Below are 16,992 nucleotides of genomic sequence, written 5' to 3' on the forward strand. Positions count from 1 at the left end.
TCGCTCAAGAGTTTGAGCTCTGAGCAACAGCGCTTCGAGTCCTGGCCCGAGCTGAGTTGCCATTGAGCTGCCAACAAGTGGCAGGATGGCTCAGCTAAAAAAAAAAAAAATCATACACCATGATCAAGTGGGGTTCATTCCTGGTATGCAAGGTTGGTTGAATATCTACAAATCAATTAATGTGATATACCATGTAAACAAAATGAAAAATAAAACCATATGATCATATCAATAGATGCAAAAAAATGATTGATATAATCCAGCATCCACTTATGGTTAAAAACGCTCAGCAAAGTAGGAATAGAAGGAATATATCTCAACATATTGTAGTAAAAGCCACATATGACAATCCCTCAGCTAATATCATACTTAATGGGGAAAAGCTAAAAGTATTCTCCTTAAGATCAGGAACAAGACAAGGAAGTTCACTTTTACCACTTTTATTAAACATAGTACTGGAAGTCCTAGCCACAGCAATCAGACAAAAAAAAAAGAAATAAAAGGCACCCAAATTGGAAAGGAGGACGTAAAACTGACATTATTTGCAAATGACATGGTATTATATAGAGAGAACCCCAAAATTCCACCAAATAACTAGTAGAACTGATAAATGAATTTAACAAAGTAGCAGGACACAAAACTAATATTTAGAAGTCAGTTTCATTTTTATATACCAATAATGAACTATCAGAAAAAGAAATTAAGAAAACAATGCCATTGATAACTGCATAAAAAAAACCCCAACAACATAAGAATAAATTTAACCAAGGAAATAAAAGACCTCTACTCAGAAAATTGTAAGGCATTGATGACAGAAATTACAGAAGATACAAATAAATGGAAACACATACCATGTTCATGGGTAGGAAGAATTAGTATCATTAAAATGTCCACACTTTGATGCCCAGCCCGAGCTGAGCAGCCGCTGAGCTGCCAACAGGTGGCAGGATGGCTCAGCTTAAAAAAAAAATTGTCCACACTGTCCAAAACAATCTATAGATTCAATGCAGCCCATATCAATAGATGATTGGATAAAGAAGATGTGGTACATATATACAATAAAATATTACTTGGCCATAAGAAAAGTTGAAATACTGCCATTTGTGACAACATGGATGGATTCAGAGATTATCATGCTAAGCGAAATTAGACAGAAAAGTTGAGAACCATATAACTTCACTCATATGTGGAATATAAAACTGAAAGCAACAAACAAGACAAACAAAGAAACAAATACTCATAGACATAGACAACAGTTTAGTGGTTATCGGAGGGTAACGGGAGAGGAGGGTGGTAGAAGAAGGAAAAGGGGGTCAAATACTGGGGAATGTCAAAAAAATGTATACAAGTGGACACTTTGGTCATTGTTGCTCAAGCAGTAGTTTGCTGTAATCAGAAGTGTCTGGACGCTGATGGTAACCACTTTGAGCACCTCTTGTAATTGCAGAAGTCAAACATGACTTGTATTCATCTTTTGTTATTGGTGTATATCGAGTATTACAATTTTAATAGTTTTTTCCTTTCTTAAAATGTGTATACATTTTTTTGGCACCCTCTTTATATGGTGATGGAAGAAGTGACTTTGATGTATTATAGAAATGTACATTAGAAACCTATATGATTTTCGTAACCAATGTCACCCCAATAAATTTAATAAAAATTATAAAAAAGAAAAAATACCAATGGCATTTTTCATAGAACTATAAAAAACAATCCTAAAATTTATGTGAAACTGTAAAAGATCCAGAATAGCGATAACAATCCTAAGAAGAATAAAGCTGAAGGTATCACACTACCTGATATCAAATTATACTACAAGGCCATAGTAATCAAAACAGCATGGTACTGGCATAAAAACAGGACACATAGATCAATGGAATAGAATAGAGAGCTCAGAAATAAATCCATCCCTATGTAGTCATTTGATCTATGACAAAGGAAGCAAAAATATACATTGCAGTAAAGACTGTCTATTCAATATATGGTGCTGGGGAAACTGGACAGATACATGCAAAAAAAGGAAACGGGACTATCTTCTTATGCCATATATAAGAATAAACTGAAAGTGGATGAAAGACTTAAATGTAAGACCTGAAACCATAAAACTCCTAGTAGAAATTATAGGACATAAACTCTCAGACATTACCCTTAGTAATATTTTTACTGATCTATCTCCTCAGGCAAGGGAAACAAAAGAAAAAAAATAAACAAATGGGATTACATCAAACTAAAAAGTTTTTTCACAGCAAAGGAAACCACCAACAAAATGGAAAGACATCTGATTGAATGGGAGAAGAAATTTGCCAGTGATACATCTAATAAGGGGTTAATATCCAAAATTTATTAAAAAAACTCACAGAACTCAACACACACACACATACACACACACACACACACACACAAATAATCCAATTAAAAATGGGCAGAGTACATGACTAGACATTTCTCCAAGGAGGAAATAAAGATGGCCAACAGACATATGAAAAGATGCTCAACATCACTAATCATCAGATAATTGCAAATATAAACTACAATGAGATATCATCTCACACCTATCAGAATAACCATCATCAATAAATCAACAAACAATAAGTACTGGTGAGGATGTGGAGATAAGGGAACCCTCATGCACTGTTGGTAGGATTGCAGATTGGTGTAGCCACTATGGAAAACATATGGAGGTTCCTCAAAAAATTGAAAATAGAACTACCTTATGACCCAGTAATTCCACTTCTGGGTATTTATGCTAAGAAATCTAAAACACTAATTGGAAAGGATATATGCATCCCTATGTTCACTGCAATGCTATTCACAATAGCCAAGACATGGAAGCAACTTAAGTGCCCATCAATAGATGATTGAATAAAGAAGAAGTGGTACGTATATACTGTACAATGGAGTATTTACCATAAAAGAGAATGAAATCTTACCATTTGCAACAGTATGGATAGACCTAGAGGGCATTATGCTAAGTCAAATAAGTCAGACCAAGGAAGACAAATACCATATGATCTCACCTATATGTGGAATCTAAAGAACAGAATAAATGAACAACCAAAACAGAAATAAATTCATGGATACAGAGAACAAACTGATGGTTCCTAGAAAGTAGGGGAGCTGGGGGGATGGGTGAGAAAGGTGAAGGGGTTAGGAAACAAAAATTGGTAGTTACAAAATAGTCGTGGGGATGTGAAATACAGTATAAGAAACATAGTTAATAATATTGTAAAAACTATGTAGTGTCTGATGGGTACTAGGCTCATCAGGGGGATCACTTCATAAATCACATAAATGTTTAGCCACTATGCTGTACACCTGAAACTAATATAAAATAATACTAAATGTCAAATTAAAAAAATAGTCATGGGATGTAAAGTACAGTATAGGAAATATAATCCATTGTATTTTAATAGCTATGTACAGTGTGAGATGTGAAGTAGACTTGTTGGGGTTATCGTTTTGTGAGGTGTGTAAATGTCTAATCAGTATGTTGTTTTGTACACATGAAAAAAAAGAAGTCAGAGGCTGGAATCAGGAGAGGCTTGCTCTCTCTGTTGCTGGTATTGAAGTAGTAAGCTGCCATGAATTCTGCCAACCACATGAAGTAGATCCTTCCCTAGTCAAATCTCTGGCTAAAAACAAGCTTTTAGGATTTGAGTCATATTTAGAAAGACTTTCCCTATTCTAAGAGTATAAAAAATTTCCCCATGTCTTCTAGAATTTTTGAACTTTTATTTTTATACATTTAAAAATCTTTGATCCATTTGGAATTTAATTTGGCTTAAGGTGTGAGGTATTGATAAAAGTTTGTTATTTTCCAGATGACTACACAGATATCTTAATATTTCTTATTTAGCAGTCTAACTTATTTCCCCCCCAATTTGAGAGGCTAATTTTTTCAAGAATTCTCTTATATATTTGGATTATCTTTTAATATTTTGGTAGTATTATTTCTTGAATGTAATTTGGTACATTATTTCTTTGAACACTTTTTAGGGGCATTATTTCTTAAAAGTCAGCAATTCCACATTATTTATCTTTGTATCTCCATCACTTAGCCCACCGTTTAGATCGGGGTATAGTAAGACTCTCAATAAATGCTTGTTGAATGAATGAAAAAAAATACTCCCCTTCCAGTCAAGACGTTTTCCAACCGTGAGCTAGTCAGGTAGATAGATGACCAGAAACACATTCTAAGATTTAAAAAACCACATATCTATATAATACTATTTTTTCTTATAAGCACTCTACTTTATCTTCAACAATGACTATGAACTGATTTTAATACGGTAAAAAAGAGAAATCCCCTCCCCCACTTTTACACTCAAGTGATAGTGGATTTGAATCAGACTTCTTCAAATCAACTAATTCTTTTCCAGTTCTTGAATGGCTTTCCAACAGAATTAGTTAATGACAGAGGCTGTGAAAGGGGTGAGTCCTACATTTTATATAGGGTAAGAGACTATCACTGCTCCTGGAAATGCCCCTGAAAGCTGTCTGTAATAGATCTCAGGATGGTGACATGTTCTCTGGGCTGGCAGGACAATAACAACTGTCACAGCCATGACACTAGCCAGTCCCTCTAATGTCTACCACATAACATCACTGGTTGGTCTATAATTGTTTTATGTGGACAGTTTCTTCCTGAGATAATTACTCCACAATTATTAGGATTTAACATCATAGTTAATTACAGGAAAAGCCAACAGAGTGATCATGAATGGGGAAGAGAGCCTGATAAACCTGTCTTCTTTGCATATTTATGCAGAACAGGGGAAAAGATGAAGTGGTCCACCATTTCACATGCAACATATGGTAGCTTCCTAAATCTTATCACCAGTTGTAAATGGATCCATGGCTGAAATACCCACGTCCTTTTCTGGCAGTCCTCATGGGGCCCCACTGGCTGGCTGAGTTGGGAGCACTGTTCCTGGCATCACGTGAGCTCAGGAAAGCTGAGAAGGGGCCCTGGTGCCGAGCTCGTGCTCACCTCATATTCCTCCTTGAAACCGTAGCCCTCAGCACACTTCATCTGCGTGATGTGTTGAAGCAGGTCTGCCACCCGGATGGCAGGGTGGAGCTGCCCCGTCTGGTACGGCACATCGGCCAGCTCTCGCTTCTTGTACGTGTGGGACTGCACCAAGCTGCTGGTGTCGCTAGCCATCGTGTGGGTTTCGTCTAGGAAAAGAAGACATGGAGAAAGTGAGGGAGAACTAGCGGACTATACTGGAGTCACCGAGAATGCTAAGAAGCTGCTGCTGACATCCCCTGAACCTATAGCTGCAATAATCCCTATGCTGGCTCAGCAAAAAAGAAAAGGTAAATATTTAGAAATTTAAGTGGGATTGGCAATACTGATAGGAATAAAGCAGAAATCTGTTTTTATTTTTTATTTTTGTAACAAAGCAGTCCAAACGATATATTGCTGTCACAAAGCTGGTTGATAACCCTTTAGCCTTTGGGTGCTAAAGTTTATGGAAGTTTTAGTCTGAAACTTCACCAACGCCCAGTGCTAAACCAGTCTTGTGTTTCTAACAATGCTTAGTTACCTAGTTTGTATGATGAAGTAAATAAACGTGTACAAATGTTCTGTGAGCAAAATAAAAGTGCACAAAATGGGTTGGCTTATAAAGCGAGCAATGAGGATGTGGACTTGATGCATGAAATCCGAGAAAAGTGGAAAAAGAAAAAAGAACTTGGTTCGATGAGTCACTTTGCATGCTCCAGTATCAGAAAGCTTGACAATGTACTGTGGACCAACACATCACACATGGAATGTTCTACAAGAGCTAACATGCAGGCCAACACACAGCAGAACCAGCTGGCTTGTCAGGATCTACAGATGAGACACACACTCCCATTCCCTCCACACCTTGTCCATGGGGAGAATGAGGGAACTTACCATTTATTGGCACTTTTAAGAAGATACATATCAGGAGAAAAGAGGAGGAGAAAAAGGAAACAGGGCATAAGCAATAGTACTGTGTGAATAATTACAGGTAGTTTTTACTTTGTGCTTTAATTTTACAGTTAAGTTTTCTATTCATAGGTAGTCAGAGGACAACGTCTCAATTCCCCCATCATGTTAGGATGGAGGTGTTTAATTTAATCACTCAATAACAAAAAGGAGGTTAAAATAGTATCATAAATGCTTTTCATCCCCCAGGAACCAAGTAATGACTAAATAAGTCTTATTTGTATTCAACACATTTTCTCATTTGAAGTTCTTGAACAAGTCAACCAAATTGTACTACAAAATTAATGCCAGAATTTGGTCAAATGCCTAAAGAGGCTATATTTTAATGGAAGATTACTAGTAAATTAGATTAATGAACTGCAGAAATGGTAGCTATTAAAAACATCTTATGCAGGAAAGTGCTATTAGATTAAGAGTTCCACATTCTACAGGTTAACTCATTATAATGCTGAATCCCTTTAGCTATTTTATGATTAAGGATGTGTCTCATCAAAATATAATGCTAAAGTCACTTAAAATGAGGACATTAAATCAAAACTGATTTGAGGTAAAAAAAATTAAAACATATAAGAAGGGATATGTTCAGCTTTTAAAAAAATTAGCAGATTGTTTATCTACAGGGAATTGAGCTATGGAGTTTGTTTTAAACTGAGAAGTTCAGCTCCAAAGGAAATTTAGTTCAAGGGCACTTGGTTAGCTGGGCCTGGTTTTGAAACCTCACTTCTGTCTGCATCGCAAAGCCCCTGGGATGCATGGCATGAAAGGTGGTATACAAGTGTGTAGCTATGTTGCTGCTGCTGAAATGGCACCTGGATCACTACAAGGTGGCTAAAGACACAAAGACAAAATAAAAGAGGGTGGTAAGCTGATTTTATGATTCTTTTGTTCATTTGGATTTGCTTTGAAATTTAGAAATTCGTATGTTCCCATTTTTTTAGCATAGTCACAAAGAAACCGGGAAATTTTCACATCAGATTTGCTTGCTGGCAACTGCCAAGCTCATCAAGTGGGATACAGGATCCCTGCTAAGTACTGAATCCACTGAGCATTTAGCTACTCCATCAGGAAGTTCTGTTCTTTATACTAAAATAAATGGAACATTAATTAGTTTCCCCTCCCACCCCCTGTGCCTCTCTCTTTCCCTCAGTTTTGTCCCTTTTGGGATGAACATAATTAAATGTCCTCCATTGTGACCTGATGTTCTAAACTTCCCCTAAAAGAATCATTTGGGCCTTTCCTGGGGATACACTGGCACCCATAGGCAGTGCTCTGATCCAGGGCTAGGCTTTCTCGAAAGTTTTCACCATGTAGAAGCTGCAGCCACTGTCCCCACTGTATGTATCATCTCCCACTGCCTGGTGACATCTTGGCCTCATTACTAGTGTGGATGTGTCTTAAAGCATTTAACACTACAGAGACTATCTAAGAAAAGTACGGTTACCTAGTACTTAGATATCAAAGAGGGAATAGAAAGTTTCAAGTGCGACATCCATTATGAAATTGGGTCACATAACCTAGTAAAATTCTTGCTTCCACCCAAATTAGTGATTAATCAGTTTCCTCTGGCTTCTTAAAAAATAATAATTACTGATAAAACATATCACTCATCATTAATTTCCTATGTTTGTTAAAAATTACTCACCAACAATTTTTAAAATGAAAAGTTATGCCTAAGAGGAAATCAGAAATAAAGCTTCTCACTAACAGTTCTGCTGGGTTTCTAAAAACTAAAGATAAATTCTACTTGTATTCTTCAATAAACTTTCTTGAATTTTCAACAAACCAGCTGAAAAATCTTGAATTGAAATGAATGCTGTGTTTTTGAGGTGGGAGAGATTCCATCCATCCATCCATCCATCCATCCATCCATCCATCCATCCATCCATCCATCCATCCATTCATCCATAAATCTATCTATTGTTTTTGCAAGAGAACAATGTAAAGGCATACTAAAGTTCTACATATTAGGGCTGGGCACCGTAGCCTGTGAGAATAAAAGGTGGAGTATTTGATCGTGCCAAGCTCCTAGTCACAGCAAACATTTGTCTTAATGGAAATATGTTTTATATAGCTTATCTTCTTTCCAGTTTCTAGTGATAACCTCACTAACCCTACTATGCAATATACAGATTTGCATTTGCACCAGGTAATGTGGAAGGAACAGTTTACAAGCACTGACATTTGTTATGTTGGCATATATACTGGGTTGTCGGAGAAGTCATGATGCATTTTTGCAACGAAAAATATAGAAAAAATACGTCATGACTTTTCCAACAGCCCAATATATATATGCTATACCTGATACCAGTTATTTGTCTATCTGGCGGACTTATTTTTCACTACGTGCATCATTTTTGCTCCTTGAATTGTCTGTTCAAATGATTCTCTCTCGGTAAAGAAGCCTAACCAATTTTAAAAGATGTCATTAGTGTACGTAATAACAAAGCAGTGACTTTAGAAAATGATGTTTGTTTAATAAGCTTATCTAAATTCTGCTGTGAAATCTGAACATTTTCTTCCCTCTGACAATACACGACTCAGCCCTCCCCACTCACAGCTCCCACAAGGTCAGAACATCTACTGAAGGAACTGCAGAATGAATGCCACAGCACACAAAGAAATTGCAAATCTTCACCTATCAAAAGAGTCTGCAAATGTCATCTGCATACAGATCGCATTGTTCCGGTGCCTAAGATTAGCCTGTGCCCCTCCCTTATGAGAAGAATAGAGTCGGTATTAAAAGGTGAGAGCTTTAGTAGGTTTTATTTGTTAGCCACCAAAATGATGCAAATTCAAAAATTCTGGTTTATGTCCATTCTTAAACTTCTGAGTTCATTTTTTGCTCAGGCAACAAATTTGCTTAAGCCCAAAAACACCATAAGGAAGAACATCTCCCTCTTTACAAAAATCATAACAACTTAGAGAAAAGAGAAGCACAGGGGGAGAATTATGTTGCAAAGATATAAACCCTTGTAAAGAGAATTAGGAGGCAGAAGTTACACAGCTGTGAGGATAGCGCTCTCACTATGAAGAATTGTTAGATACCTGGAAGTCGTTTGTATTGGGCTCCTTGTTGGAAAGGTTAGTGGTAGAAAGAGAACACAGCCGTGATACCCTTGGGTTATATATGTGTCTCAAATGCAATAGCAGCTCATGCTTGTTTGGTAATGCCATTTCACAGCCAGGTAATGCCATTTCTCCTCACTCTTCTTATACTGGACAAACAGGAATTTTGTTTTTCTTTAGCTCCCGCTGGGGACCTTTCATGTTTTTAATGCATTCTGCTCCATATTTTATTTCAAACATTTGATTTCATTTCTAGTGACATCTGATACATAATAAACCATCTGATTATAAAGTGCCAGCTTGTTATTTCACTGTTGAGAACATCAGCTCCTTTGAAATTCCACTGTGTGACATACACTTTGGAATACTGGGGGTGCCCTGAGTGGCTCTGGGGGTGGGGGTAGGGGGCCAAAACTCTATTGTGATCATTTTCTGCATAACACTGAGCATAATTAGAAAAATGCTATTTTTGAAATTGAAGTTTTTAGTGCTTAGCAATAACTGAAAATAACAAGCTATTTTCACTTTTATGACTGTCATATTGGACAGGATTCAGCTCTTGGAAGTACCCAGCTGAGTGATGACATACTGCGTTTTTCCCTGGGATCAGACCTGACTTTAAACTCAGAACACAGAAAGGGAGATTACTGGAGCTGGGATTGTTCATTTGAACCTTTTGGTATCATTTCCAACATGCATGAGGCAAGCCCTTCTTATCAATGGAGATTGTTTGGAGGAAGTCTTTTGTTATCTACGTCCCCCACCCCACCCCAGNTCCCCCTGTGTCTTGCTTATAATCACTGCATCATACAGAATTACAACTCTAGTCTCCTTCAGAGTGTCCACTGACTTTCTAAATTACTCCTGCAATAAACTATGATAAAGGGAAATGTTCTCACCTAAAATTGCAGTTGGCACAAATGGATCTGTCATACATCATAAGCAGGTCAATGCAGAGAAAGTAAAAAGAGAAAGAACAGTAAATGATTGATGAAAGGCCCCCAGTATTACCATAGAAAGCCACAGAAAGCATTGGGTTACAAAATGTCAAACATGTTAAGCTCCTAAAGCATCATGGACAGCAAAGTGAGAACTGACTGAATCTGATTGTTAGGGGTTATGAAAAGATGAAACAATGGAAAAATCTGTTACCTGGGTAATAGGAATTAGGCACCGATGTGCTCAGTGTATTTGTTTTCATTGTAAAGGATGATGGTGAAGACGCAGCTGTAAATAAGAGAAAGGCTAGTCAGTGGTTGTAGAGAGGCAATGTCTGAAAATATGTCACTCTGAGATCACTCACAGGGACACTGTGCTGGTGTCTACTTGACTGAAGAAACATCAGAGGTCTACTGAAGTCGATGTGGTATATATTACAATTCCCCACTGTCTCTGGGGGAACTACTTGTATTTTAGGGAACAAGCACCCGTTTATCACTTAAAATATTTTCTTACCCCACAAATGAAGAAAAAACCTAACAACCACAGCTGCCATTTTGAATGAGAAATTCATTAGCGTTCTAGTTTTTGCTTGTACATTCTAGTATCACACCAAACAGATTTTTCACAACTAAGAGTATGAGAATGTGTCTCATATAAAAACCATATAAAAACATAGTTTTTATAGTTTGGTAAATCCTCGCCTTCCTTATATTTTGGATATTCAGAGAACTTTCCACGATGCTGTGATCCAGTTTATGAAAAACGAAGGTGATGCTTCATGTGTGCTATACTTAAGATGAGAGCTGCATGTTGTCCCATTAGTCTTTTTAATTCTTCTAAAAGTGCATGTTTTTTATGTGAAATATTCCTTGGAAACACTCAAGATTCAACTATTACACTTTTTATTCCTCCCTCTTATTAAGAGGAAAGTCAATCCCATCCAATTATCTGATTCCATTGAAAGTGGGTATTTCCTATTTTCAATGTCTTAATTGATTAGTGCTTTAAAAACACTAAGGATGAATGATTTGATGTACTCAAGTGTTCAAGTGGGTTAAATGTAAGTCTAAATCTTAACTCCTCTGATGTAGGTATGTGATTTATTAGATGCTGAGTTCCTGACCAAATTTGATCATGTATTGTGGGAACCACTACCAAATCCCTATAGATATTATATGTTATCTTTATTTTGATGACATGTTAATATATTTTAGCTCCCCTGGAGAAGTTTCTTTAGGACAGTGTTTTACCTGTGTTTATATTTTTAAAGCATAGAATTAGTAAGTAACAGAACAAGAACCAGAACCCAGGCTGCCTGTCATTCATTAGATATTTTCCTGAAATACAAAAGAATCACATTTATAATGCATGTTTATGGTAAGCTGCCAGGAACAAAAGAGAACAATTGATGAAAATAAGAACAAAAATATGCTGGAGTCAGCAAAAATAATGCCTATTACCCGCAGGCATTTTTATGCGGTTGGTAAAAACGTGCAAAGCAGGTACAAAATAACTATGTTTATTTTCACCTTTTAAAAAATGTTGTAAATACTCTGTCTTTTCAGTTTAATAAAAATTAAACCAATTCCCACTATACATATCTCTTTTTCCCCTTTTTATGTACAACTCCCATTTGCTTTGGTGGACAGATTATCCCCCCCCCACTCTCATAAATGTGCTGGTGCTTATTTTTAAAATCTCCAATCTCATTTTTCATTGTCTCATTTCTAAAAGCTACTCACCTTCCAACTGCTAGCACTTTCTCCCAACCCTAAAAGATTTCAAACATTCCCAGACTTGTAACAGGTTGTGGTTGAAAGCCTAGTGGTCTAACAAACACTTTTCCTCCCTCAGTAAGTGCTCTCTTATTTTAAAGGTATTAAGAGAGCATTATGATAAAGTTTACCACTCTGGTCATTCCTCATGGATGGAATTTGATGAGACCTACTCATTGTTCAAAGAGTGGGAAGAAAATTGAATATCTATTGCTGTTTCCTCTATTGGCTTTATTGATAGGAGGCACAAAATAATGCCTAATGGCAAATGAGCCATGGAAGCTGTTGCCAGTTCCTACATTAGTCATCTTTGCATGAGCATTTTTGGATTTCTAGAGATGCATTCACTTTTTAAAAAGTAGCTGTCAAATGAAATTTCCTGTCCAGAGGCAAACATCCCCTGTTGTTCAAACTTCAAAAGCCTAGAAAGTACTAATGTAAGTTTCTGCTATTTGAGCAGGTAATTCCAAGTAAATTTATTCATCAGGAATTTCACCATGAAATAGAAAACTTGGAACACTGATGGGTTATCCTGCAAAGTGAGAACATATGTCTATGTGGACCCTTTCATACTGGCATTGACTAAATAACTGCAACTACAAAAGTTCTAACCTTGTCTCTGGTCATTGGAAGGACTTCTCCCATCCCAGCCCATAAAAAATGCATCATAAGTTGCTTTATTTTGGCAGTTAAGTGCTATATACAAAATTTTATATAAATTTATATATATAATTTTTTAATGAAAAATATAATATTGGCTACAAAAAGGCAGAGAAAATTCTATGAAAAAATAGGATGTAGTTTGATGATAGATTCTGTCACCTATATTGAAAATGACAGGAAAGGGAAAAGAACAATGATTAAGTATGAGGAGTACTGGGCTGCACACTTGGGTTAAAGCCGTGTCTCCCAAACTCCCACCCAACCGGGCTAGCTGTGCATGTAGAATAAATAAATGTAGCACCTCTGAGTAGGAACAGGCAAACAACCATAGCCACCACAAACAGAAAGAAGTAGGTAACTGAACTCCCCGAAGGCTTGCTGAAGGCAGGAGAAAGGCAAGGCCTGGGAGGAAGCATGTGCGGCAGCCACACAGGGATTGGAGAGAGCAGTGGATGGACAGAGCTGCAGAATCAGCACCGGCCAAATGGGTGAGCAGCACACAAGCACATGCTGTGCACACTGGTATTAGCCCTCTTTCCCAAGAAAGCAGATTCCTGTGCTTCTCAGTCAAGAGGTCCCCAGCCTTGATGCATTTTTATTAGTAACAGTGATAGCTGCACTTTTATTCCATCCCCATGCTGTCCAACATCCTGACTGTGCAGCCAGGGTGAGTGGTAGTCTGTAGCATGGATTTCACACTGTAAAGTAACCTCTGACCTTAAACCCAGCAGGGTTGTGAACCAGTCAGGCATACATTATGGAATTTACTTCTGGTCTCTCCGAAGATCACCGAGGCCATAACTGCTCTTTTTGTATGTCATATAATCAAGGTAATTGTTACTTTCTAAAATAACGGCTTGTACCTGAATCACAGGTGTTAATAAGAGAAGGTATCAACTGAGCTCAGTTTACCCACCTGGTGTGAAATGTAAGACGTGTGAAGTGGAAATACAGTTTAACTTATTAATTGCCACTGATAGCTCTATAATAAAGGCAGAACCTGTCAGCTAAACAAATAAACAATTAACTTGCTACTACCATTTAGTGAACAGTTTTATAACAGCCTTCCCTTGTGTAATTCCACACCTGGCTAGATTACAAATAGGATGTAAACAACAAAAAGGATGATGAGCAGCAGGTGCCTTCTTCCTGGAGAGGAGAGAAACCTTTGTCTCATCGTTCTCTAAACCTTTACAGAAACATAACTGTGGTTTCCTGCATTCTCTGATCTGGCTCTATTACCTTTACACTGTATCTCACCTAAGCCACCCATGGCACAGAGAAGTTTCCAGGACCATTTAAAGGGGCTGGAGAAACCAATAAAGTATAAGAATTACAGTAATGCTTTGGTTTGTGAGCATAATTCGTTCTGGAAACAAACTACTTATATTGCAAGACATCACTCGTTTACCACGTTAAAATGTATTAGAAATGTTTGCTCGTCTTGTGGAACACCCGCAAACCAAGTTACTCGCAATCCAAGGTTTTACTGTATTTAGAAAGTATTTTGGTTTTTAATCCCCCATACCATTTTGAATTCTGGAACCCCCCTGCGATACAGCAGAAGCCAAGAAACATGTGCACTTACATCTCCCATTCAGATTGTGCGTGTCCATGAATGAGAACGCCTCGTCGCAGTTTGTGCCTTGCTCCGCATAGCTCTTGTCCATCGAGTTCACCATCACAGTCATCTCCTGCCGTGTGTTGCTCATTGTTTCCTTCCTCTTCTTGGCTAGTTTCCTATGAGCAAAGAGTTCATTATATATAGACATGCATACGAATAGAAAATGGGGCGCTGACATGTATCTTGACAAATAATCAGGAAAACTTGTATTGAATTAATCGTTTTCATCCATAACAGTGATTTATTATGCCTTCTAGATATGAGGTTCTCTGCAAGCTGCAGAGAGACAGAGATGAAAAGCATTCACTGCCAATCCTCAAATAAACCCACAGTGATATTGGTAATGTACAGCCTAAAACATTTGTTTCTATTCTTCCTGCTATAAGCTAAATTAAAATGGCCAAGAACCCTTTTAATTTAGTATAAAATCATTTTCTATTTACTGATATGCTTCTAGTTAGTAACCTTTTACTAAATTATTTTCTACATTTCAATGTTCAGTGTCAAAAACTAGGTCCCCCTAATCAATATTTGCCAAACAAAACTAATAATCTAAGGATGAATCTAAGAGGCACATGGTAGAAGTAAAAAACAAAGCTAGGTGAGGAGTGAAGAAAGCGTAATTGGGGTGTGTGCCTAAGAGGAGCTGGCTGGACACAGAGCCGACACAGGAGAGAGGAGCTCAGGCCTCAGGAGTATTGGAGGGGCATATCCTGAATTCTCAGATGGCTGTGACACTAGACCAAATCCCAGATGAACCCAAGTTAGTTCTCCATTGAGGTTTGCCAACAGAGCAGAAAGTAAAAAAATTTCAAATTGTCAGCTTTCCTGGAAAGTTTATCAGAGAAGTCTCCTTGTTCTCTCCCTCAGTGGAAGAGAATTCAAAAGGCTGAGGAGGAAGGCAGAGAGATTTCCAGTTCTTTTGGAGATATAGTTTAACACTGGCTTCTACATTCTTTTCACTGACCATGAAAAGTTCATAATCTAAAGTTACAGATACCTGAACAAAAGCCATAAACATAAGGGAGACTGACAAACAAAACACATTTTATAGCTCGTATTACCTGAGGTTGTTTTATGCACTCAAGACAAAGAGTAGAATTAGAGATGCTTAATGAGAAGGTATAAAGTGAGGAGATTTAAGAGGACTATGGCACCATAATACCAAAAATATTATGTCCTAAAATATTCTAATTCTGCCTAAGCATCTAGCAACATTTACAAAAGAAAATAGCAGCTATTTCTAGTAAATCATCTTGACTCTGATTGTCTAGTAAATCATCTTGACTCTGATTGACCTAGGACACAGCAAAATCTAAAATAAGTCACATAATCAAAATCACCCCCATATTAGATGATTGCTAATGCAATGTAAAGCTTTAACAAGATCAGACCATATGGATAATTTTTATTATGTCCAAATGCCACATAATCCAAATGCTTTCTTGCCTGTAGTTATAATAACCTTGTAATGTCATACTTTGAAGGCAGAAGTATTTTATTAATAAGTTACCTTTTTTATTGCTAAAAGTTGTTGGGAAAAAGACACATTTTTTTAAACAGAAAAATAAAAACCACCTATAACTTCTATGACAGTGTTAGCATTGTAAAGATTTTGAAAAATAAGCCAGAGTGGCTCCTCTGGGCGCTGGCGTTCCTTTCTCACCAGTGTGCAGACTGTGATCATCTCCAGAGCCCCGTCCACCCCTTCCCCCCTTTTTTGTCCCTTTTTTCGTAACCAACCATGCTAGTCTGGGAGGCAGAGCGTGGGCTTGGATGTTCTTAACAGGTGTGCTGGACACAGTCAGCCTCAGGGTCAAGTGCCACAGCTGTGGTTACAATAATACATTTTCTCTCCACTTCTGAATCTGCCAGCCTATTGGAAAAGCATTCTAAGGCCAGGTCTTCCCAGGAACACTGAAGTAGAGAACTGAGATAATTAACTCTATAATTCAGGCAAAAGATCCCCACTTTGCTGAAACGTCTTTGATTTCCTTTTGACAGATTTATGCCGATAATTGCCTCAATATTTTCTTTTTTTCTGCTATGAAGAAAGGCATAGTCAAGTTCATCAGACTTCCTTCTTTGTCTTTTCTTGCTTGTTTTCCTCTCATCCTTACAGGTTAGGAAATGACAGTGAATGTGCTTCTGGTGTTGTTGTTGGGAGATGGTGGTGGATGAAGGGATATGTGCACCAATAAAAGCTAAGCTTATACTAGAAAAACTCTTTCTCCTTTCTAATCCTCCAAATGTTTGAACTAATTTAAGTGACATTGCACTACACACTTCATTAGTGATCTCCATTAAGCACAAAAGAAGTCCCTTAAGGACTCCTGAGAGCCTGTTCAAATCAAACAATGGTCCTGACAGAGATTCACAACTTTAAGCTCATGTCCATTAAGCACATGCTCTACATCCATGAACCCTCTTCAAAGCTCAGCTCACAATGTTCTCAGCAAGCCTTCCTGCATTAAGTTTACCCTCTCACCACATTTTTTATTCATATCAGATATCACAAACAAAAAAATCTCACTAGGGCCACACGCAGGTCACACAAATGAGTGAAACAGGTGTAAGACAATAAGGAGTGGTGGAGACTAGAGAAAAGGAATGGGGAAACAGCCACTCATCTCCACCAGACTGATGCCTCATTGAGGTTTCAGACATTGTAAATTTCAGGAGAAACAATAAATCCAGGTTTTATGGGAACTCTTTTAATGTTTAAGTGCTGTCATATAATTCAAATAAAAAAATACTATGTGGCCCAAACAAAGCTTGTTTGTGGGCACTTCCAATCTCCATTAATTACAGCATTTAGAAAATTGTATTGGAACAGGAATGGAAACTAACATACAGTCCACAACTACTGTATGGCAGTACCCTACAAGTGTTATCTCATTTAATCCTAGTAACCTTGAAAGAGGAGTTCTTACTTCCTGTTTTAT

The 16,992-nt window shown here is 37.5% G+C and overlaps 1 protein-coding gene across 5 annotated transcripts in view; it reads right to left on the bottom strand.

The window, feature by feature from the left end:
• The window catches only part of PTPRM (protein tyrosine phosphatase receptor type M), a 672,175-nt gene that overhangs the window by 167,466 nt on the left and 487,717 nt on the right, over window positions 1-16,992 (bottom strand). For 2 of the 5 annotated variants that reach the window (XM_019649948.1, XM_019649946.1), the window contains 3 exons: window positions 14,012-14,163; window positions 10,196-10,270; window positions 4,991-5,178 (listed from right to left, as the gene is read on the bottom strand). In XM_019649948.1, the coding sequence (XP_019505493.1) occupies window positions 4,991-5,178; window positions 10,196-10,270; window positions 14,012-14,163 (415 nt within the window). Of the gene's footprint in view, window positions 1-4,990; window positions 5,179-5,902; window positions 5,915-9,942; window positions 9,970-10,195; window positions 10,271-14,011; window positions 14,164-16,992 lie in introns of all 5 variants that reach the window. The other 3 variants (XM_019649950.1, XM_019649949.1, XM_019649947.1) reach the window with 2 other exon arrangements.

Source organism: Hipposideros armiger, unplaced genomic scaffold (assembly GCF_001890085.2).
Source record: "Hipposideros armiger isolate ML-2016 unplaced genomic scaffold, ASM189008v1 scaffold_136, whole genome shotgun sequence".
Taxonomy (NCBI): domain Eukaryota; kingdom Metazoa; phylum Chordata; class Mammalia; order Chiroptera; family Hipposideridae; genus Hipposideros; species Hipposideros armiger.